General features: G+C 45.6%; 1 protein-coding gene across 1 annotated transcript in view; it reads right to left on the bottom strand.

Moving 5' to 3' along the window:
• Positions 1-20,734, bottom strand: part of LOC311223374 (stereocilin) — a gene marked incomplete at both ends in the record, with an annotated part of 110,536 nt that overhangs the window by 20,929 nt on the left and 68,873 nt on the right. Inside the window, 9 exon segments of the mRNA XM_084308162.1 lie at positions 317-414; positions 860-1,008; positions 9,129-9,271; positions 10,511-10,666; positions 11,419-11,522; positions 14,298-14,469; positions 14,653-14,743; positions 16,508-16,707; positions 19,673-19,808. Coding sequence (XP_084164288.1) covers positions 317-414; positions 860-1,008; positions 9,129-9,271; positions 10,511-10,666; positions 11,419-11,522; positions 14,298-14,469; positions 14,653-14,743; positions 16,508-16,707; positions 19,673-19,808 — 1,249 coding nt within the window.

The raw sequence follows: 20,734 nt of genomic DNA, 5'->3' as shown, positions 1-20,734 counted from the left end.
TGCTAGGTTTTAGTGAGTCTGGGAGTTTATTTTGCATTTATTTGAAATTTTTTGGACTTTATGGTGTTTTTGTTTTGTACTTGATTTGTTGTAATGTTTCTTCTTGACTTGTTTAAAGAATAGACGTGTCGTCCGGCCCCATGGGGACATTAACGTGTGTTGTCGGGCCTTAAAGAAACGTGTCCGGCCCCATGGAGACATTAACGTGTGTTGTCGGGCCTTACAGATACATTTGATTTTTCTTTTTGATTTTGTGTCTCTGAGAGGACTGTTGTGTCTCGACACACAAAACGTTATCTGGTTCAAACAGACTCACCGCCATCTTCATGGGTGGCATCAGAGCGATGGCTTCGGGCGTGATCCCCTCGACCTGCTCTCGGACCAGAGCCGACAGAACCAGGTCGTCCAGACCCACTAGAGAGAGAGAGAGAGAGAGAGAGAAAGAGAGAGAGAGACGAGTGTATTCATACTAGTGCATTCATAATATGCAATATATAATATTATTGATTCATAGTACATTCATATTGCATTCACAGTGTATTCATATTGCATTCATAATATGCAATATATAATATTATTGATTCATAGTACATTCATATTGCATTCACAGTGCATTCATATTGCATTCATAATATGCAATATATAATATTATTGATTCATAGTACATTCACAGTGCATTCACAGTGCATTCATATTGCTAATAATATGCAATATATAATAGTATTAATTCATAGTACATTCTTATTGCATTCGCGGTGCATTCACAATGCATTCATAGTGCATTCATAGTACACAACCGTCCAATCACAACCGCCAAAGGAAAAGAGGGGGCGGGGCTTGAGCTAGGTCCATACAGCACCTGCCAGCGTGCCGATCTCAATGAAGACCTCCGCTCCCCAGCGGCTGACGGGACCGAAGGCCTCGGGTCTGGAGAGGTGGCGCGTCAGAACCTCCATCTGCTGCTCGGAGCAGGACAGGTCCAGCTCCCGCAGCCAGAGGGCCGACAGACTGGCAGAGGGACAGACAGACAGACACAGGGATTCAGGGGAGAAAGTCATGGAATGAAATCTTAGAAAAAGAGCTGCATAGTTAGCTGGTCTCATTTTATTTGATTTTTTTTATTATGTTTTTGGTAGATTTTTATTGGTTTTTACTACCGGGCAGTCCGGTAGAGAGAGAGAGAGGGAGAGGAGGAACGGGAGACAGAGTGGGGGGAAGACATTCGGCAAAGAACGCCAGGTCCGGGAATCGAACCCGGGTCGGCCGTGCCGCGACGCAGCGCGTTAGGTGGTTAAATTAAATTAAATTAAATTAAACAAACAATTAAATTAAACAAACAATTAAATTAAACAAACAATTAAATGTACAAACAACAAACAAAACAAAACAAAATTAAATTAACCCTAGACTCACTAGTCCTTAACTAACAGGTCAGACCCTAGACTCACTAGTCCTTAACTAACAGGTCAGACCCTAGACTCACTAGTCCTTAACTAACAGGTCAGACCCTAGACTCACTAGTCCTTAACTAACAGGTCAGACCCTAGACTCACTAGTCCTTAACTAACAGGTCAGACCCTAGACTCACTAGTCCTTAACTAACAGGTCAGACCCTAGACTCACTAGTCCTTAACTAACAGGTCAGACCCTAGACTCACTAGTCCTTAACTAACAGGTCAGACCCTAGACTCACTAGTCCTTAACTAACAGGTCAGACCCTAGACTCACTAGTCCTTAACTAACAGGTCAGACCCTAGACTCACTAGTCCTTAACTAACAGGTCAGACCCTAGACCAGGGGTAGGCAACCCTAGGCACGCGTGCCTGCACTAAAAAAAAATAAAAAAAAATAATTAATTTTTTTTTTATTTAATTTTTTTTTTTGCTTTGAAATATTATAGTGAACTATTTTGCACTGTTGTCGCATTTATCTTGTTGATATCCTCCCACAGGTTCTTTTTACTTCCACATATTTAATTGAGACCCTTTATTTGTTTATTATTTCAATTTAGCTGGAAATACATTGCTACATCATTCAGTAACATTTGCAGAGCCTTATAACAAAAACATTATTACGGTCACCATTGTGACCAGTGGGATTAATCAACAAATTGTATTATTTATTTTTCTATTTCATTGAACATTGCACATGTTAAAAGCCATTTTTTTACTCAAAATGTGAGTATTACCAAGTCAACTTGTGTTCTTAAAACAATGACAATAAACATAGTTTTATTAGGTTGAAATAATGTGGTTGTGTACTTATTTTTCCGATAACTTATTATGGATTGAAAACTGAAAACCTTAATGCACAGTAACTGAACTCAATATTTTTAAGTTCTGGTAACTAATAATAATTTTTTTACACTGTGTAGTCTTGCGATCAATCAAAACGTATTTACACGATATACCTCACATTCACCCTCCATTCACATCCTGGTGTTCTCCTGGTGTTCTCCATTAGGCCTGTAGGTGGAGCTATGACAGCACACGTACAGTACACACACAGATGGTGTGTGATGTGTCCAAAAATGAATCGGCAAATGTGAGTGAAATGGTCGCACTGTATGCAGCTGTTTGTCTGCATTGCATTCCCCCCCCCCCAACTCAGATTTAGGGTTGATACAACCATCATAATAATATTGTTAATAATAACAATAACAATAATGATGTAATAATGTAAAAATTATCATTAAAAAGACCTGATTATGAGAAAAAAAAATTACGATGCATGGAATATTGTTGAGGCACACTAGTTACAACTATATTTCAAACAGGCACTCCATGTCAAAAAGGTTGCTGACCCCTGCCCTAGACTCGCTAGTCCTTAACTAACAGGTCAGACCCTAGACTCACTAGTCCTTAACTAACAGGTCAGACCCTAGACCCACTAGTCCTTAACTAACAGGTCAGACCCTAGACTCAGTAGTCCTTAACTAACAGTTCTGTATCACACTAGCTCCCGCTCTGCGTCTGTTGCATATATCTCGCTTCAGCATATATACACTGAATAATTTCACAAATGTACCTTTAAATGCCAGCATTCATCTGGCCACACCCCCATCCGCTTACCTATATAAGCAGGGATGGTGCCACACACTCATCTCCTTCTCAAATTTCATCACAAGCAACGTGTTGCTATATGCCCACTTGACGTGGAGAAAAATATTGGCTGGAAAAGCAATGTTTACGAGGAAAGGAAGCACAAGGAGATACGTTGACATCATATCTTTATTTTCTCTCTCACTATTTTCGAGAAAATACGGCGATATTGTCTTCGTACTGGAGTGTCTGGAAGATGATGATCATTCTAAAATCCTCCACCGGTTTTCGTATTGGGAACACGCCGCTGCATGCCTCTCAACTGCAGTTCCTTGTTGTGTTGGTTGGGGTGAAACCTTTCAGGGCACAGCTGAACTGTGGACGCGCCGCTGTTGTGAGAAGCGGTGGGTTTTCAGGTTGGGTGAGTACTGTTTGCTGGCAGGCTCCACTTGTCTGTTAGTGCTATGGGGGCTAATTGATAATGTTATGAAAACCGGCCCCAGGCTAGGGTCCTTTGTTCAGTCTCCTAGGCGACAGAAGACCTTGGTCTGAAGCCATTTTAGTTTAACTAGTGGGCCGCGACCATTAACACTGGTGATCCCTGTGTTTTCTGGACGAGTGGATATCTCTCTGTCCCGTGTTAAGCCCCTTCTTTCATATCCAAATGAGAGTATTCCTTCACGAGGAGATATGTGCATGGATGTTCGATAGCGGAAGATCCATGTTCAAGTCAGCTACACAAGCCAGTTTGGTATTGTGCTGATTCCGTCGGGTGTTGGTAAAATCACCGTTGTAAAGCTGTGTTGACATCTTGTTTCTCTTTTCTCTTAAAAAGTGAGGAGGGTTTCAGAACGGCGGCCTGTCTGGGTGAGTGTTATATCATTGTGTACAAGTTCAGGTGATAGCTGCTTAGCTTACGGTTAGCCAGTCAGCTGTTAGCTGCGGCGTTAGCCTGCTGGGATCACTGCGTGGCCTACAGAGGTTGGGCCTACTGTTAGCCAGTCGCCTGTTAGCTGCGGCGCTAGCCGGTTGTGATCACTAGGAAACGTTAGCTTGCTGCTATCGGACAAGGCCAGCGCGGGGTAGCTCCGGCTCCTCGCGCGCCGCCACGAGCTTCCCTCTGGTTGCGTGCGCCGTTCGCTCGGCGTCTCGCGAGCAGGGGCGGTAGCGACCGACGGTTGGGGCGGCCGTTAGCTTAATGCTACTCTGTTGAACGTGCTTTGATTATAACATGTTTTACACTCTTGACTACGACGTCATCTTTGACAGGGGATGTTCGTCGACCCTGCCCTGAGCCAGGACGGGGATTGCGTCAACAAAGAGGACTGTAGCGACTGGTTGGAGCAGCGGCGCTGCCCAGTTCGAACAACACAGGAATGGCTGTGTTTTCTACGGGGTCTTGAGACTGCACTTCGCTGATCTACGTTCCGGGTAGGACAAGGTTTGGCCAGACCTTATAACACGTCTTCTGGCTTTACCTTTCTAAATGTTTTGTGAATAACGATGTTTTCCCAAAACGTGTGTTGCTGCAATGCATTTGGGATACGACGCAAGTTATGTGTGAACTGTCTTTGTCACTGGCAGTTAGCTTCTCCGTGCAAATCGGGATGTGAAAATGATCTGGTTGTTATGTGAGAAACATCATGTTTGTTGTTATGTACCGTGTACTCACAACTAAGGTAACTAACCTATGAAGCTATGCTTAGTGACAAATGAGTGAAAGAATATTCTTTTCTCAGCCTGTGATGACAATGAACAGTGTGTTCACATATTAACAGGTTTTCCTGTTTTAACTGGCCGTATCAAGGGTAAAGTAGGGGGATTGTGTTTTTCCCCACGGTTCCCTGGGGACTTCTTCATCCTCCTATCAGACATGTTGTTGCACTACATTTGTGTCTTTGTGTGGTAGGGATGCGATGTAACCCTTAGCTTGATTGCTGAGGTTGTGCTATGACTGCTGGAGAAACTTTATTTCCCTAAAAGAGAAGATTGTTTGGTCGCTGTCGTGTGTGCTTAGCAAGGCCTGTGGCCGATACTAATCGAGAATTATGTATTCTCTCATTATGAAAAACGGCGTTCCTCTGTAGAGTGTTTTTGCCATTTTTTGTAGGTGATGATGGGTTGTGTGTGTCATGTGACCTACAACTGGGTTGGACTGGCCACAGAAGCACATGTGTATGTTGGACCGGGGCTCTTAGAGAGCCCTCTCTATTCTGTGTTTTTTCCTTAGTAAAAATCAGATAGCAGGTTAGCTCATGCGCTGTGTGAAGCTGTCAAACGCTTCATAGAGCTGACTATGACTGTGTCATATTCTCTTTTTTGTCATTACATCGTATCATGGGTGTGGGGTCGTAAAGGGGTGAACTGGTAACCTTTCCTCTCCCCCTTGTTTCTGTCGGTCAGGGGTACACCCCCTGTCCTTCAAGGTTCCTGTCACGTTGCGGTTCGGCACGTTACGGGGTGGGGGGTGGGGGAGGGAGTTTCCTGGTCCCACGGCCTGGAATATTGGGCGTGTGCACCGCAGAAATTCCCCCGCCATAGAGTACGTCACTGTGCGCGTCTCTGTTGGTAGGACTTCCGTGTGCTGTTCAGGTCCATGTGATGGATCTGTTTCGGGGGGGTGGTCAGGGCTCCTCCTCACCAAGCGCCTATTCGGGCCTTCTGTGAGTTCGGACTCCTCCTTCCATGTGAGGGAGCCTCCATCAGAGTACAGAGCCTTCCTCCTCAGATTGTCAAAGTGAGTGGACCCTCTAGATTCTAGAAGGTGTCCTATTCTATTGTGTATGTATTCGATTCAATTCGATTATTGAGTGTGTATGGGTTCAGTGCCTCTTCCCCGGAGAGCCCTAAAACCAATTTTTTACATGGCTCAAGGTGCAATATATTCTTTTCAATCTGTACAGCTCGCGTGGGAAGTCTCTCTGGGGATTCCCGTCTCCTTCCTATGGGAGGGTGGTGGGAGGTAAAAATGTGATTTTTTTTTACCCCCGGCTGTGTAGACTGGGATACATACTGTGGGTGCTTCCTTCTTTTCTATTCAAAAAGTGTTGGAGTTAGGAAGCATCACACCCCTCTTGTCGTTCCCCTGGGCGCCTTGGGGATTCAATGACAGGTCTAAATAGCCTGTTCATTGATGGGGGTGTGTCCCGATGCATGTATAGTGCTAGCTCGCTGTAAACAGGCGACTGACTGGCACGCCTTGGTTGCTTGAGGTTAAAACGGCGTTTTTATAGAGCAACTGAGATGGAGGTTTTTCCTCTTCCGACGACCACATCCCACGACCTGGGTTGGTTGTCGACGGATTCTCGTTCATGTCTGGGGGATGATGACGGAATGGATCTGAACATATGTAGAGGGGTCTCACGCCCTGGGGGTGGGCCACCGGGCGCGGTTCGCCCGAACGTCTGGGTGGCGCCTTCTTTTCATGTTAAGATCAACACGCATATCTGCCCTTTCTCCTGGTAGGTGTCGGCGTGGTTAGGGCACGGGACTGGTTCTGGTCACGCTGGTCCGGTTCAGTTGAACCCGTTGTCCGCCGGGGATGCAGATCTGCTGTTCTGGTACCCTGAGGGACTTGGGCTTTTTTCAGGGGGAAAAATGCCAGGTCGGTCCGGGTGTCACAGGGTTAAGCACTATGGAGACCCTGGTTGGGTACGTTTTTACTCAGCACTGTCGTAATGGCTTACGGCCATGCCAACCTGTACACGCTCGATCTCGTCGGATCTCGGCCGCTACACAGGTTGGTCCTGGTTAGTACTTGGTTGGGAGACCGTCTGGGAATACCAAGTACGGTGTGCTTAGGGGCGGGTTCTCCATTCTTTTTCGCTCCTCTCTCACGCATGGCGAAGAGGGGCCTGTTGGGGTGGTCTTTGACCTCCTCTGGTGACCCTGTGCTTCCCGTATCGCCAGGCCCGGTCCGAAGTAATGTTTCGTCGACCCGTAGGCCTGGGTTAACCCTTTTTGAAAACTGAAACACTTGTACTGCGGTATAGCTGGTGTATACCCGCAGGTGTGTTTTGGAGTTTTTTCTTTAGGGGTTATAGGAACAACCACCGCATTGGGTAACACCAAGGTGGTTGATTCCCTGGTGTGTTGGAGCAGTGTCAACTCCCGGGTTCACCGGTTGAGGGTGCCCCTGCACGTTCATGACGTCTGCCAATCGTGTCAGCCTTCTCTGCCTCAACCCCTCTGGGTGGGGGTTTTTAAATGGAGGCTTGGTCATACAACAACGCCAGCATACGCCCCTTCCGCCGGGGCGGCTGTGTTCAGCTGTCCCCTCTGGCGCCTGTCTCATCCGCAGTCTCCAGGCTAGGGTTAACAGCCTGTTGCCTGGTTTTTCCCCGGTGCGCTGCCTGCTTCCGTTGGTTAACCTTTTTTGTGTGCTTACGGCCATGCTGACTGCCTGTTCTGCAGGGTCAGTGTGCCAGGCGGTGTACTATTGGGGGGACAGGGCCCGCTCGGCTGAGGGGCCTTTGTCCGAATACGCTGGCGATGTGGGGGGCGGGGTCACTAAGTGCCCACCTGGTGGGGTCTTGATGCTGGCATCATGGACTTCTCCGGGCCCCCGTTCCAGGGGGTCCAGTCCCTTTGGTGGGTCTGGGTCTTCCTTCGCGCTCCGCTGCTGCGGCCTTGCCACAGGGTTGGGTTTGCCCTTGACCCCGTGATTCTGGGGGCAGTAACGAGGTTGTTTCCTCCGTTCGTTCCCGGGTGGCATGCGGGTTGTGCGTGTGTGTAGTCGTGGGGTCAAGCCACGGTCTGCTCACCCTGTGCGTTGAGTTGCTTGAGTGCCTCTTCGCACGGTCGGGTCCGTCGCCCTCCCGTGAAGCCCCCAATAGGGGGGGTGCCCTCCATTAGGGTGGGTCGGGGGGGCTCGGCCCTCCCTGATCTGATGGCTGTGGGGGGCCTCAGCGGGGTGTATTTGTCGAGCTTCTAGCTCCCGCTCAGCTCCTATTATGCAACAGACGCTGAGCGGGAGCTAGTGTGATACAGAACGTTAGGTTATGAATATAACCAAGTTCTGTTAACACTAGTGGACGCTCTGCGTCTAGACGCCGCTGCGGCCCTTCATTTTTCATTGTGGTGAAATTTGTTGGGAAGGAGATGAGTGTGTGGCACCATCCCTGCTTATATAGGTAAGCGGATGGGGGTGTGGCCAGATGAATGCTGGCATTTAAAGGTATATTTGTGAAATTATTCAGTGTATATATGCTGAAGCGAGATATATGCAACAGACGCAGAGCGTCCACTAGTGTTAACAGAACTTGGTTATATTCATAACCTAACGGTCAGACCCTAGACTCACTAGTCCTTAACTAACAGGTCAGACCCTAGACTCACTAGTCCTTAACTAACAGGTCAGACCCTAGACTCACTAGTCCTTAACTAACAGGTCAGACCCTAGACTCACTAGTCCTTAACTAACAGGTCAGACCCTAGACTCACTAGTCCTTAACTAACCGGTCAGACCCTAGACTCACTAGTCCTTAGCTAACAGGTCAGACCCTAGACTCACTAGTCCTTAGCTAACAGGTCAGACCCTAGACTCACTAGTCCTTAACTAACAGGTCAGACCCTAGACTCACTAGTCCTTAACTAACAGGTCAGACCCTAGACTCAGTAGTCCTTAACTAACAGGTCAGACCCTAGACTCACTAGTCCTTAACTAACAGGTCAGACCCTAGACTCACTAGTCCTTAACTAACAGGTCAGACCCTAGACTCACTAGTCCTTAACTAACAGGTCAGACCCTAGACTCACTAGTCCTTAACTAACAGGTCAGACCCTAGATTCACTAGTCCTTAACTAACAGGTCAGACCCTAGACTCACTAGTCCTTAACTAACAGGTCAGACCCTAGACTCACTAGTCCTTAACTAACAGGTCAGACCCTAGACTCACTAGTCCTTAACTAACAGGTCAGACCCTAGACTCACTAGTCCTTAACTAACGGGTCAGACCCTAGACTCACTAGCCCTTAACTAACAGGTCGGACCCTTTAGTTGACTGGTTAGAGCTAAACGTTCTATCTCATACTATCAATGTATTTACTTATCATTCCTTATGAGCAGATTGAGATAGAGCTCAGTACCTCAGGTTGTAGGGGCTCAGCCTGTTGATCTCCGAGGGGTACAGGCCGCAGAGCAGGTGGCCCAGCGCGGCCAGGTCTGCCGCCCCGTGCCGCTCCAGCTGCAGCCCCGGCCTCCGCAGCGCGCTCACCACCACCGCCCGCATCTGCAGACATTCAAGACTCAAGAGGGTTATTATTTGTCATAAATACATACCAGCAGGGCAGACAGTGATTAAATGCGGGTGGTCATGCCCCGCTTCGATTGTGCAATAATACTAATAATAAAATAGACAATAAAAAAACAGATAATAAAAAGACATAAGGTGGGCATGATAAAAATAGACATGGTAAATTCCAGAGAAGGCACTGGGTCCTATGTACACTACTATGCAATATACAGTTTTAACTCTATGACATTATGCTATACTTACTGTACCTTCTGGCAGGGGGACTGCCAATGGAAATTAGCCTTTTGGCCAAAAATTTGGTGCATTTACGTTTATTTTTTAAATTTTTATTAATGTACGCTGTCCCCCTTGAACAAATAAAGTAAACCTAAACCTAAACATGAGCTCACGGACACGGTGCTTCAACATCTGGTTGTAAGTCCCTCACCTTCCTGTGGCTCCAGCCCGTCAGCGCCCCCAGGTGTGACTCACCTCCCTGTGGCTCCAGCCCGTCAGCGCCCCCAGGTGTGACTCACCTTCCTGTGGCTCCAGCCCGTCAGCATCCCCAGGTGTGACTCACCTTCCTGTGGCTCCAGCCCGTCAGCGCCCCCAGGTGTGACTCACCTTCCTGTGGCTCCAGCCCGTCAGCATCCCCAGGTGTGACTCACCTTCCTGTGGCTCCAGCCCGTCAGCGCCCCCAGGTGTGACTCACCTTCCTGTGGCTCCAGCCCGTCAGCGCCCCCAGGTGTGACTCACCTTCCTGTGGCTCCAGCCCGTCAGCGCCCCCAGGTGTGACTCACATTCCTGTGGCTCCAGCCCGTCAGCGCCCCCAGGTGGGGCAGGACTCACCTTCCTGTGGCTCCAGCCCGTCAGCGCCCCCAGGTGGGGCAGGACTCACCTTCCTGTGGCTCCAGCCCGTCAGCGCCCCCAGGTGGGGCAGGACTCACCTTCCTGTGGCTCCAGCCCGTCAGCGCCCCCAGGTGGGGCAGGACTCACCTTCCTGTGGCTCCAGCCCATCAGCGCCCCCAGGTGGGGCAGGACTCACCTTCCTGTGGCTCCAGCCCGTCAGCGCCCCCAGGTGTGACTCACCTTCCTGTGGCTCCAGCCCGTCAGCGCCCCCAGGTGGGGCAGGACTCACCTTCCTGTGGCTCCAGCCCGTCAGCGCCCCCAGGTGGGGCAGGACTCACCTTCCTGTGGCTCCAGCTCGTCAGCGCCCCCAGGTGGGGCAGGACTCACCTTCCTGTGGCTCCAGCCCGTCAGCGCCCCCAGGTGGGGCAGGACTCCCGGGTCGGCGAGGTCCACCTCCTGCAGCTCCCGCTCACCCATCTCCGTCGCCACGGAGCCCAGAGACAACAGCTGCACCGCCCTCAGCTCTCGGACCGGACTGTAGGCCTGGAGGACACAGGGGGCCACCGTCAACCAATTACTGTAGGAATGTATGTAGGAATATATGTAGGAATGTGTGTATAAATGTATGAATGAATGTATGTATAAATGTATGAATGAATGTATGTATGTATCATGCATGTATGAATATATGAATGAATGTATGTAGGAATGTATAAATTAATGTATGTAGGAATGTATGTATGTATGTATGTATGTATGTATGTATGTATGTATGTATGTATGTATGTATGTATGAATATATGAATGAATGTATGTATGAATATATGTATGTATGTAGGCCTATGTATGTATGTATGAATGTATGAATGTATGAATGTATGTATGTATGTATGTATGTATCATGTATGTATGTATCATGTATGTATGTATCATGTATGTATGAATATATGTATGTATGTATGTATGTATGTATGTATGTATGTATGAATGAATGTATGTATGTATGTATGAATTAATTAATTAATGAATGTATGTATGTATGGATATATGTACAAATGAAATAATGATGAATGTATGTATGAATGAATGAATGAGTGAATGAATGTACAAATGAAATAATGAATGTATGTATGAATGAATTAATGAGTGAATGAGTGAATGTATGAATGTATGAATGCATGTACAAATGAATGAATGAGTGAATGTATGAATGTATGTATGAATGGGTAAATGAATGAATGAATGGTCTATATGGAACAATAAAACATGACATGAATAGTTTTGGAGACACTGACCTGCCTCAGCTTCAGCCACAGCGTCCTGCGCTGCTCTGGGCTCAGCGCCCCGTCACGCCCCACCGCCTCCGCGCAGCGCTCCACCTCCGTGCGGGCCATGGTTGCTCTGGTTTAAATTAACATGTTGCTCTGGTTTAAATTAACATGTTGCTCTGGTTTAAATTAACATGTTGCTCTGGTCTAAATTAACATGTTGCTCTGGTCTGAATTAACATGTTGCTCTGGTCTGAATTAACATGTTGCTCTGGTCTGAATTAACATGTTGCTCTGGTCTGAATTAACATGTTGCTCTGGTCTAAAATAACATGTTGCTCTGGTCTAAAATAACGTGTTGCTCTGGTCTGAATTAACGTGTTGCTCTGGTCTAAAATAACATGTTGCTCTGGTCTAAATTAACATGTTGCTCTGGTCTAAATTAACATGTTGCTCTGGTCTAAAATAACATGTTGCTCTGGTCTAAATTAACATGTTGCTCTGGTCTAAATTAACATGTTGCTCTGGTCTGAATTAACATGTTGCTCTGGTCTGAATTAACATGTTGATCTGGTCTGAATTAACATGTTGCTCTGGTCTGAATTAACATGTTGCTCTGGTCTGAATTAACATGTTGATCTGGTCTGAATTAACATGTTGCTCTGGTCTGAATTAACATGTTGCTCTGGTCTGAATTAACATGTTGCTCTGGTCTGAATTAACATGTTGCTCTGGTCTGAATTAACATGTTGCTCTGGTCTGAATTAACACGTTGCTCTGGTCTAAATTAACATGTTGCTCTGGTCTGAATTAACATGTTGCTCTGGTCTAAATTAACATGTTGCTCTGGTCTGAATTAACATGTTGCTCTGGTCTAAAGGTCTCGACTAAAGACTCACTTCTTCAACCACTATCTGAAATGATTAAAAAAAAAAGAAAAAAAAAAGAAAAAATCTAACCCTGACTAACCTTACTGTCATGCACTTGTCCTAATAAACTAACCTACACTGTAACACGCAACACTTGATGAACATTGTTACTCAGCTGATAGAGTTGTACCCTTCTTGCTGTCTTGTCGTACAGAACTTGTAAGTCGCTTTGGATAAAAGCGTCAGCTAAATGACTAAATGTAAATGTAAAAATGTCTGAATTAACATGTTGCTCTGGTCTGAATTAACATGTTGCTCTGGTCTGAATTAACATGTTGCTCTGGTCTGAATTAACACGTTGCTCTGGTCTGAATTAACATGTTGCTCTGGTCTGAATTAACATGTTGCTCTGGTCTGAATTAACATGTTGCTCTGGTCTGAATTAACATGTTGCTCTGGTCTGAATTAACACGTTGCTCTGGTCTGAATTAACATGTTGCTCTGGTCTGAATTAACATGTTGCTCTGGTCTGAATTAACACGTTGCTCTGGTCTGAATTAACATGTTGCTCTGGTCTGAATTAACATGTTGCTCTGGTCTGAATTAACATGTTGCTCTGGTCTGAATTAACATGTTGCTCTGGTCTGAATTAACACGTTGCTCTGGTCTGAATTAACACGTTGCTCTGGTCTGAATTAACATGTTGCTCTGGTCTGAATTAACATGTTGCTCTGGTCTGAATTAACACATTGATCTGGTCTGAATTAACACGTTGCTCTGGTCTGAATTAACACGTTGCTCTGGTCTGAATTAACATGTTGCTCTGGTCTGAATTAACACGTTGCTCTGGTCTGAATTAACATGTTGCTCTGGTCTGAATTAACATGTTGCTCTGGTCTGAATTAACACGTTGCTCTGGTCTGAATTAACATGTTGCTCTGGTCTGAATGCACCACTAGCTTAAAACCCCAGGAGAGGTGTTTTTGGCAAACAGCTAGACTAGTGGTCCACATCCACTTCCATTAATCTGTGCTCAGCTAGGCTAGCTTGCAGCTGGATAGCTTTCTACTGAACACACAGACACTGGTCTCTATCTTCTAGTCTGACTCTAGAGAAGACGTGATGTTGGTCTCTATCTTCTAGTCTGACTCTGGAGAAGACGTGATGTTGGTCTCTATCTTCTAGTCTGACTCTGGAGAAGACGTGATGTTGGTCTCTATCTTCTAGTCTGACTCTGGAGAAGACGTGATGTTGGTCTCTATCTTCTAGTCTGACTCTGGAGAAGACGTGATGTTGGTCTCTATCTTCTAGTCTGACTGGAGAAGACTGTGATGTTGGTATCTATCTTCTAGTCTGACTGGAGAAGACGTGATGTTGGTCTCTATCTTCTAGTCTGACTCTAGAGAAGACGTGATGTTGGTCTCTATCTTCTAGTCTGACTGGAGAAGACGTGATGTTGGTCTCTATCTTCTAGTCTGACTCTGGAGAAGACGTGATGTTGGTCTCTATCTTCTAGTCTGACTCTAGAGAAGACTGTACTGTTGGTATCTATCTTCTAGTCTGACTCTAGAGAAGACGTGATGTTGGTCTCTATCTTCTAGTCTGACTCTGGAGAAGACGTGATGCTGGTCTCTATCTTCTAGTCTGACTGGAGAAGACGTGATGTTGGTCTCTATCTTCTAGTCTGACTCTGGAGAAGACGTGATGTTGGTCTCTATCTTCTAGTCTGACTCTGGAGAAGACGTGATGTTGGTCTCTATCTTCTAGTCTGACTCTGGAGAAGACGTGATGTTGGTCTCTATCTTCTAGTCTGACTCTGGAGAAGACGTGATGTTGGTCTCTATCTTCTAGTCTGACTCTGGAGAAGACGTGATGTTGGTCTCTATCTTCTAGTCTGACTCTGGAGAAGACGTGATGTTGGTCTCTATCTTCTAGTCTGACTCTGGAGAAGACAATAAGTACATTTCCCATACTGTTGGTGTGTTCCTTCAAGTATAGAAATAGTCTATTAAAAAAGAAGAAGAGATGAAGGGGCACCTCGTTTCCTGCGGCTGCGCGCCCTGACGAGGCCCCGGAGGAGGCTCTGGGTCCGGTCTCTCTGTCCCTGCCGGTCCACAGCCTGCTGGACACAGACCCGGCCCACCTCGCTGTCCTCCCAGCGCCACTGGTCGTCCAGGACCTGTTCCACCGTGTCTGCGCCCAGAACTGACTGGAGAGAGAGGAACAACATTATATAAATTATATAGTGTGTGTGTGTGTGTGTGTGTGTGTGTGTGTGTGTGTGTGTGTGTGTGTGTGTGTGTGTGTGTGTGTGTGTGTGTGTGTGTGTGTGTGTGTGTGTGTGTGTGTGTGTGTGTGTGTGTGTGTGTTGTGTGTTGTGTGTGTGTGTCACCAGTGGGATGGAGGTGATCTGCTTGGGGGAGAGCGTGAACACCAGCCTTCCCATCAGCTCCACGTCAGACACCTGCCACTTGGACGGCAGCCTGTTGGAACACAACTTAACCCTTAACTTAACCGGATTAACTGGAAATCACAAAGTAGTGGTGCACGATATATCGGCCGCCGATATAATATCGGCCGATATGGTCCTTTTTTTACACATCGGTATTGGGCCGATATTAAAAAAATATATATATATTATTTGTTTATTATTATTTTTATTTTTATTATAATTTTTTTTTTATTTAACATGTTTTGGTCTTAAATTGTTTCAAAATATCAGTAATTCCTGAAAATAAATTACAAAAGTAAAAAAAAAAAAATGCGTTTTGGAAAATAGCTCTTTATTTGATTATCATAAAAAAGTGTTTTCTATACAGAGATATCGACATCGGTAAATATCGGTATCGGCCAGAACAGCAATATTAGTATCGGTTATCGGTATCGGCCACAATTTTCACATCGGTGCATCACTATCACAAATCAAACATTTGCTTAACCTGTTAAGCCCGGGGCCCTATTTTCTGAAAATCCGCCTTAAAAATACATACCTAAGTAAATGGAAGATTGCTCGACTTCTACAAGGTCCATTTGCATGTTCTAGGGGCATGGATCTCAAGGAATGTATTCCCAGTGTCAGAAATATTGTATCTGTTACTAGGCTTGAGTAAATTGTGATGAAATAAAGGAGATTATAAATTATGATTTGACAGTGAATAACACCATGCTAAAAATGACCAGACATGAAAGACTGTCACTGAGTTCGTTCAGTATCTTCTTGAGATCATGTGTACGAAAAGTCTAAGCAAATGAATAAAGGGAAGATGATTAAACAGAAGGTTTTGTAGATACAGCACTGAATTCTGCCATCCGGACACATGCAATTTGAAATATTATTATAGAATATAGACTATCAGGCCTATAAATGACCTTAAACGACCTTAAGTTACACATCTATGGATCGGGCCAAATCTTCTCTTTCCAATGGCAGAGTTCAAATTGGATTTAGTATCACCAGGCGTGCAGCAAGAACCGTGAATGAAATCTACTTTAAGTACAGTTATTTCTTTATAATGGAAACTGCTCCGCCATTTTTTATCGGTTTGCAACGTGGATTTTTGCTAAGCGTTCACAGAATGTAGACAAACTAACTGCGCTCCAAGCTATGCCAATAACGTTCCGTTTTGTGGTAGATAATCCCGAAAAATAAGAGAAATAAAAATAAAATCATCCACAAGTCATTTGTTGCAGGAAGCTGAGTTGGGTAATGTAGTTTTTAGACATTTCAACGCTCATTCAAAGCTCAAGGTCTCGTCTCCTCATATGACTACAAACAGAATTGTGGCGCAGATTCAAAATGGCGGATAAATGAATCGCTTGTGAATGAATGCATTTCAAAAACTACAATTTCACTAATAACACTTTAACCTATTGGTAAACAAACGTATTGCTAGTAAAAAATATACACTACGACTGCTGTTTTGACAGGATTAGGGTCTTTACACTTGGCTACAACCCCAGCAGGTCTCTCTGAGTGAGCAGACTATACTCACCCCAACAGACCTCCAGACTCACCCCAACAGACCTCTCAGACTCACCCCAACAGACCTCTCAGACTCACCCCAACAGACCTCTCAGACTCACCCCAACAGACCTCTCAGACTCACCCCAACAGACCTGTCAGACTCACCCCAACAGACCTCTCAGACTCACCCCAACAGACCTCTCAGACTCACCCCAACAGACCTCCCAGACTCACCCCAACAGACCTCTCAGACTCACCCCAGCAGGCCTCTGAGCAGACTCACCCCAGCAGGCCTCTGAGCAAGGCAGCGATGCCCCTCAGCGCCTCCCTCGGCAGGCAGTAGCCCCGCAGGTCGTCCAGCCGCAGCGCCAGGGAGCGCGGGTCCAGAAGCGCCAGGCTGTCCCGGGCCAGGAAGGGGAGCAGCGGCCCCAGGAGGTCCATGGTGGCCCCGTCTATCTGCTGCCCCGGGCCCCGCACAGCGCCCTGGGGGACACGTTAGGCGGTGACACTCATCATCAGAAACTATAACCTGGAGGACACGTTAGGCGGTGACACTCATCATCAGAAACTATAACCTGGAGGACACGTTAGGCGGTGACACTCATCATCAGAAAACATAACCTGGAGGACACGTTAGGCGGTGACACTCATCAGAAAACATAACCTGGAGGACACGTTAGGCGGTGACACTCATCAGAAAACATAACCTGGGGGACACGTTAGGCGGTGACACTCATCAGAAAACATAACCCGGAGGACACGTTAGGCGGTGACACTCATCATCAGAAAACATAACCTGGGGGACACGTTAGGCGGTGACACTCATCATCAGAAAACATAACCTGGGGGACACGTTAGGCGGTGACACTCATCAGAAAACATAACCTGGGGGACACGTTAGGCGGTGACACCAATCAGAAAACATAACCCGAGGGACACGTTAGGCGGTGACACTCATCATAAAACATAACCTGGGGGACGCGTTAGGCGGTGACACTCATCAGAAAACATAACCTGGGGGACACGTTAGGCGGTGACACTCATCAGAAAACATAACCCGATGGACACGTTAGGCGGTGACACTCATCAGAAAACATAACATGGGGGACACGTTAGGCGGTGACACTCATCATCAGAAAACATAACCTGGGGGACACGTTAGGCGGTGACACTCATCAGAAAACATAACCCGATGGACACGTTAGGCGGTGACACTCATCAGAAAACATAACCTGGGGGACACGTTAGGCGGTGACACTCATCAGAAAACATAACCTGGAGGACACGTTAGGCGGTGACACTCATCATCAGAAAACATAACCTGGAGGACATGTTAGGCGGTGACACTCATCATAAAACATAACCTGGAGGACACGTTAGGCGGTGACACTCATCAGAAAACATAACCTGGAGGACACGTTAGGCGGTGACACCAATCAGAAAACATAACCTGTAGGACACGTGAGTGCGTGGGAGGACAGAATTCCACAGAACGAGTGCCTCAACAACACAATAAACAATAAACACAACGCAGATACTTCACGGACGAGCAGATGGAGGCTGATACCAATCAACAAAAGGCTGAAAACGCTGAAGTGTATCACCATCTACAGCCCTGCCACCATCTACTCTGACCACCTGCCTGCAGGAGACAAAGGCGTGGATGAAGCAGCACAACTTCCTGCAATTAAACAGCTCCGAAACCGAAGCCATTCTCATTGGCACCCCACAGCAGGTCTGCTCACCTGCACCGTCACCACCATCACCTTTTCTGGCCAGGACATCACCCTCTCACCAGCGGTCACTAACCTAGGTGTTAAAATGGACCCTCATCTGACCTTAGAGGCGCACATCAAACAACTGTTAAAAAAACTCCTTCTACCACCTTAGGAACATCGCCAAACTTCACCCCACACTCACTCTGTCCGACGCGCGAAAAGCTCACCCACGCCTTTGTCTCCTCCAGGCTGGATTACTGCAGCGCACTTCTCATCGAGATCTCTAGCAAGAACATCCAAAAGCTACAATACATTCAGAATAGCGCTCAAGTCCCTTCACTGGCTCCCTGTCTCACTCAGGATGGGGTATAAAGTCTCCCTGCTCACTCACCAGTGCCTCCACGGAAACGCCCCCCCCCCCCCCCCCCATATAACTCATCACCCCTCACTCCTCCTCACGACACCTCCGCTCCGGCCAGGCAAACCTCCTCCAGCGCCCGAGGACCAAACTCTGCACCGTGGGAGATCAGGCTTTCTGCTCCTCCACTCCCAGTCTGTGGAACGCTCTCCCTGATCACATGAGAGCATCACAGACCGTGGATGCTTTTAAAAAGGGCATCAAAACACATCTTTTTAATGGAGCCTTTTGTTGATTTGTATCTAGTTTTAGCCCATCACATGTCACATGTTATCTATAGCACCTTTAACACATAGGGCAACATCACATGTCACATGTTATCTATAGCACCTTTAACACATAGGGCAACATCACATGTGATATGTTATCTATAGCACCTTTAACACATAGGGCAACATCACATGTGATATGTTATCTATAGCACCTTTAACACATAGGGCAACATCACATGTCAGTCACATGTTATCTATAGCACCTTTAACACGTAGGGCAACATCACATGTCACATGTCATCTATAGCACCTTTAACACGTAGGGCAACATCACATGTCACATGTTATCTATAGCACCTTTAACACATAGGGCAACATCACATGTCACATGTTATCTATAGCACCTTTAACACATAGGGCAACATCACATGTGATATGTTATCTATAGCACCTTTAACACGTAGGGCAACATCACATGTCACATGTTATCTATAGCACCTTTAACACATAGGGCAACATCACATGTCACATGTTATCTATAGCACCTTTAACACATAGGGCAACATCACATGTCACATGTTATCTATAGCACCTTTAACACATAGGGCAACATCACATGTCACATGTTATCTATAGCACCTTTAACACATAGGGCAACATCACATGTCACATGTTATCTATAGCAGTGGTTCCCAAAGTCGGGGTCGCGATCCAAAGGTGGGCCGCGAGCAGCCACGGGTGGGCCGCGAGATTAAAATAAATAAATAAAAAATTCAATTTTTTTTTTTTTTTGTCAGGTCACTGAATTATTATTATCATTATTTTGTAACAAGTTAGCCCTCTCATAAATAGCACATATAAATGAATAACTAACTTGAACTAACTTAATAGGATTGAAGTGATATTTGGCTTAAAAAATCGGTCGCCTGGCAAAAAAAATAAAGAAAAAAAGCCTGACGATGTGCATTGGGCCGCGGCTCTCTGACGCCTTATTTTCTGGGTCCTGGCCTGAAAAGTTTGGGAACCCCTGATCTATAGCACCTTTAACACATAGGGCAACATCACATGTGATATACGACGTGAACTCTTATTAGTCTTACCAGCACGCCGATGGCCTTTTCTGCTAAATTCATCCGCTTGTGAGGCGGGAGTTTGAGGAAATCTGAGAAATGCTGCTGGATGTGATCAAGAACGGCTCTGAGGGACGAGTTGGAGAGAGTCTCCATCATCCTGACCCTGGAACAGAGCAGAGGGTTAGGGTTAGGGTTAGCACTGTCTGGGTACTAACTCATAGTATTATATCACTGTCTGGGTACTAACTCATAGTATTATATCACTGTCTGGGTACTAACTCATAGTATTATATCACTGTCGGGGTACTAACTCATAGTATTATATCACTGTCTGGGTACTAACTCATAGTATTATATCACTGTCGGGGTACTAACTCATAGTATTATATCACTGTCTGGGTACTAACTCATAGTATTATATCACTGTCTGGGTACTAACTCATAGTATTATATCACTGTCTGGGTACTAACTCATAGTATTATATCACTGTCTGGGTACTAACTCATAGTATTATATCACTGTCTGGGTACTAACTCATAGTATTATATCACTGTCTGGGTACTAACTCATAGTATTATATCACTGTCTGGGTACTAACTCATAGTATTATATCACTGTCTGGGTACAAACTCATAGTATTATATCACTGTCTGGGTACTAACTCATAGTATTATATCACTGTCTGGGTACTAACTCATAGTATTATATCACTGTCTGGGTACTAACTCATAGTATTATATCACTGTCTGGGTACAAACTCATAGTATTATATCACTGTCTGGATATAAACACATAGTATTTTATATTGAATGAATGAATTATTTTATAAATGAATAATTTTATTTCGAATGTTTACAAATAAATGAACAAACAAATAATTTTTCGAATATTTTCAAAAAAAATACAAACGAAAAGGATAGGTTTGAAGCAGAAGGCATATAGAGCAACCTACCCCTAATTTAAAAAAACAAATTCAAAAAAGTTAGTTTTCAAAATATATATTACTGTTTGGATACAAACACATAGCTAGTATCCTACACATTAGATTAGATTAGATTAGATTAAATTCAAATGTATTGTCATCATGC

The sequence above is a fragment of the Notolepis coatsorum genome (genome assembly GCF_963971535.1).
Source record: "Notolepis coatsorum genome assembly, chromosome: 2".
NCBI classification, from domain to species: Eukaryota; Metazoa; Chordata; class Actinopteri; order Aulopiformes; family Paralepididae; genus Notolepis; species Notolepis coatsorum.
Note: the sequence above shows the minus strand (reverse complement) of the source record. Positions and strands in the feature narration are given on the sequence as shown.